The sequence below is a fragment of the Telopea speciosissima genome, chromosome 7 (assembly GCF_018873765.1).
Source record: "Telopea speciosissima isolate NSW1024214 ecotype Mountain lineage chromosome 7, Tspe_v1, whole genome shotgun sequence".
Lineage (NCBI taxonomy): Eukaryota > Viridiplantae > Streptophyta > Magnoliopsida > Proteales > Proteaceae > Telopea > Telopea speciosissima.
Window position 1 is genome coordinate 44,155,884 of NC_057922.1, and position 3,550 is coordinate 44,159,433.

At 38.8% G+C, this 3,550-nt stretch overlaps 1 protein-coding gene across 1 annotated transcript; it reads right to left on the reverse strand.

Annotated features, from left to right (window-relative positions):
• Positions 1-530: 530 nt before the first annotated feature.
• Positions 531-1,165, reverse strand: LOC122666557 (TATA-binding protein-associated factor BTAF1-like). The gene is made up of 2 exons (XM_043862569.1): positions 1,034-1,165; positions 531-755 (listed from the first exon to the last, which is right to left on the reverse strand). The coding sequence occupies exons 1-2, from the start codon at positions 1,157-1,159 to the stop codon at positions 582-584; spliced, it is 300 nt and encodes a 99-aa protein (XP_043718504.1). The 5' UTR covers positions 1,160-1,165; the 3' UTR covers positions 531-581.
• Positions 1,166-3,550: the final 2,385 nt, after the last annotated feature.

A 3,550-nucleotide genomic window follows, 5' to 3' on the forward strand; every position in this document is an offset into this window, starting at 1 on the left:
TGAAAAAATTCTGTCAATTTGTTGCTACCATGTCTCTGCATCATAAGCCGCGTCATAGGAAAAAGGGGGAGGGGGAGGAGGACGAGGACGAGGAGGAGGGTAATGGGGATTGGGAGATGGGTATGGATAGGGAAACAATTTACTGTCAATTTGTTGTAGATAGAGATCCTGAGTCATAGCTTGTTTGTCAACATCTTAACCTTCGATTCTCAACTAAAACCATTTGCCTAAAATGTAGTGTCTTCAGTGAAAGATTAAAGAGGGTGCAACTACATTAAGAGAAGCTGATGGTATATACAATATGCAAAGAATACAAATTTCTATTTCCTTCCCTCCCCCTCCCCCCCCCCCCCTCTTGCCCTCTTGCCCTCTTGCATTTCCAATGAACCGGATATATATCCACCTGACTGAACATTTAGAAAGCCACATTTTCCTCTTCAGCCAGCTTCCCACAAATACAGTGAACATTTACAAACATTAAATAAATAAATAAAAAAGAAGAATTAGGGCAACAACGACAAAATTGAGAGCCAACAGACAACTAATACACATTATACATTGGCTGTGATTAGATTCAGCTGTTAAGCTCCATTAAGCTTTGCTTGAAACTGGTTGAGATTGTATTCCTCTGTGTACTGTGATTGATCCCAAAGTTCCTCTAGTCCACCAAGTATAGCTTTCAACCCCTTCCCACCACCAACTGATTTTGGGTCTCCGTCAAAGCTACTGTCTGAGCTCTTTGAAACAGTAGCACCCTAGTTGATCCAATAATGTCCAAAATTTTGGCAAGGTGAGAGTGAGAATTAGCAGAATCTCAACTGTGGCTAAAGAATTCAATATCTAGTCTTCCTCACCAAGTGGGAGAGATTTGCATTTGTGCTTTAAATCCATAAAAGAATCATGGGTATATTCAGGTTTTAATTATGCCTCATCTGAAAAAAACCAAAGTAACTTATTTTTCCGGTGTAGATATGTAACAATTTTCTTCATTTATTAAAATGTAATATAAAATGTAGAGAGTGGTCAAGATTACCTTTCTGCTGGTCTGGGCTGATGTGAATAGATCAAGCAACTGGACTGTATTCGTTGTCTCTAGGCTGGTGTTCTCTGCATTAATAACTGCATTAGCAACTGAAACTTTGAACTTTTGGAGGCTCATAACTTTCTCTTCTAGAGTTCCACAGTAGTTCTATCAAAGTGTTGGGGTTTGTCTTGTTTTAGGGATGGTTGTGGGGTATGCAATAGCTATAGTAACCTTCAATTAAAGCACAAGGATGGATGCTTTCCTTTTCATGTGGTTCCAAGGGGAACAAACCCAACAGAATCTTATGGGGCAGTCCTTGACTCTTTATAGTGGACCATCTACATCACCTTCTGATTGCCTTCTCCCCTTACCTTACTTGCAAAACCTTTATCTTTTAGTTTCCATGCATATGTGGCCCATAGAGGGCTTGGTTGGTTGGTTGCCTTTGAGATCTCATATTTTCCCTATTAATGTGTCATTCCCAAAGCATGAGCCATTCTTTCATGCATGTTCAATATAACCACTCATGAAAGTACTCCAATTTCTACAAGAAACCTTGCAGCATATCTTTCACTCATAATAGCTCATCAAATGGAAGTCCAACCATGTTACTTCATCTTTTTAATATTTTCTTTTTTGGTCCCCAGTTATTAAAAGATGTCACATTAATAAGCTTCACATCATGTGACTGATTTTTCTGTTAAGTTTTATATTGATACTTGGATGTAATTTGTCAAACTTGAATTTTAATGACTGTTCTTGACAAATGTGATGTTTCTCCCACTTTTCTATAAAATCCATAACCATGCAGCCAAACAGTCTATAATCTTCAAGATGACAACAACTAAAGTACAGTACCACTATCTTCAAGGGACATTTACAAAGATTATTGATGTTGAACGATTTGGTTACCTAGATATGATATCTGACATATATAATTCACTTTTGAGTACTATTCCCAAAGGGAGATCTGTGGACTTCAATGTCAAATATATGACAGTTGACAAGATGAAAGATATGGTAGTGAAGACAGATAAAGATGTGATGGAAATGGTAGACATGCTTGGTACTCAGGTGGATTGTATCCACATGTATGTCTACAATGTCCAAGTTGGTAACAACACTGATACTGTTACCATCAATGGACACCATGTCAAGTTTGTGGGTGATACTGCAAGAAATAGACCAGAGATTGGAGCACCATATCCAGCTATTCCCCTTACTAATATGTCTACAAGTACTAGGCCAAAAGCTAATATAAGAAGGGGTGGCCTCAGTAATCCTCAAAGGGATGGTGGCAGAAATATTCAAAGGGATGGTGACATGAATGTTCAGAAGGGTGGTGCTATTTTGATGCATAATAGCAGTCAGACTGCTGTTCTTGGGTCAACTAGTGCATCTCATAACCGAGTCACATTTGACAATATGAGTTCTGCAGTTATGCATGATAGTGGGGTTGCTTTTACTGAAGTTGGTATGTCTAGTAGGTGTAGGAGTGCTAGTATTGTGAGATCTACTACAACTACTACTACCACTATAGATTTGGGAAGTAATGATGCAATCATTCCATCATCTGATCCAACCAATCCATCAGCTAGCAGGGTACTTGAGGGTGAGGAACAGGAAGTGAACAATGACACATCAGATTCTGATTATGTAGCTGGAGAATCTGATGATTTAAGTGACAGTTCAGAGAGTTGTGATGAAGACTATGAAGAATTTGGAAGTGATGCAGAAAAGGAAGAGAACAGTAAAGAGGGATCAAATGGTGAGGAAGAGGATTATGATACTCAGTCTGATATACCGAGGGATCCAAGCAATAGGATCCATTTGATAGTTGAACAATTGTTCAAGAATGGGCAGCACTTCAGAGAAGTTTTGAAGGATTAAGAAGTGCAAGAATGTTTTAAGACATTGAAGATAAAAAATGAGGGCAAAAAGGTGAGTGCAATTTGTGCAGGAAAAGGGTGTCTATGGAAGAAATATGCTTCACGTTTAAAAGATGGCATTACATTTGCTATCAAGACATTTACTCCCACTCACACATGTATGAAATTGGTTAGAAATGAGGGAGTAAGTGCACGTTGGATAGCAGGAAAGATTGGGTCCAAAATTAGATCGGACCCAGATATGAGTCTGAAAACCATGGAACAACTGTTGAGTGATCAGTATTCATTGGACACCTGCAATATGCAATTGTATAGGGCTAAATGGATTGCCCTAGGGGAAGATAGTTCATGTCATAAAAAAGCATTTAGGAGACTGGAAAGTTATGCAGACGGGATAATGAGAGCAAATGTTGGGAACCAAGTAGCGATAGAATATCAGAATGGATTCCAACATGGATTGGTAGAGAGTGAATTATTCAGAGATGAATACAGAGTAGATCGTCAATTCAGGCGTTTGTTTGTATGTTTTAATGCTTGTGTTCAAGGTTTTTTGAAGGGATGCAGGCCATTCTTGGGCCTTGATGGATGTCATTTGAAGGGAATATATGGGGGAGTTCTTGTATCTGCTGTTTCAATG

Coding starts and splice junctions, on each gene's coding strand:
- LOC122666557 (XM_043862569.1), bottom strand. CDS start 1,159: ATGAGCCTCCAAAAGTTCAAAGTTTCAGTTGCTAATGCAGTTATTAAT. Junction 756..1,033: donor CAGCCCAGACCAGCAGAAAG/GTAATCTTGACC, acceptor TGGATCAACTAG/GGTGCTACTGTTTCAAAGAG.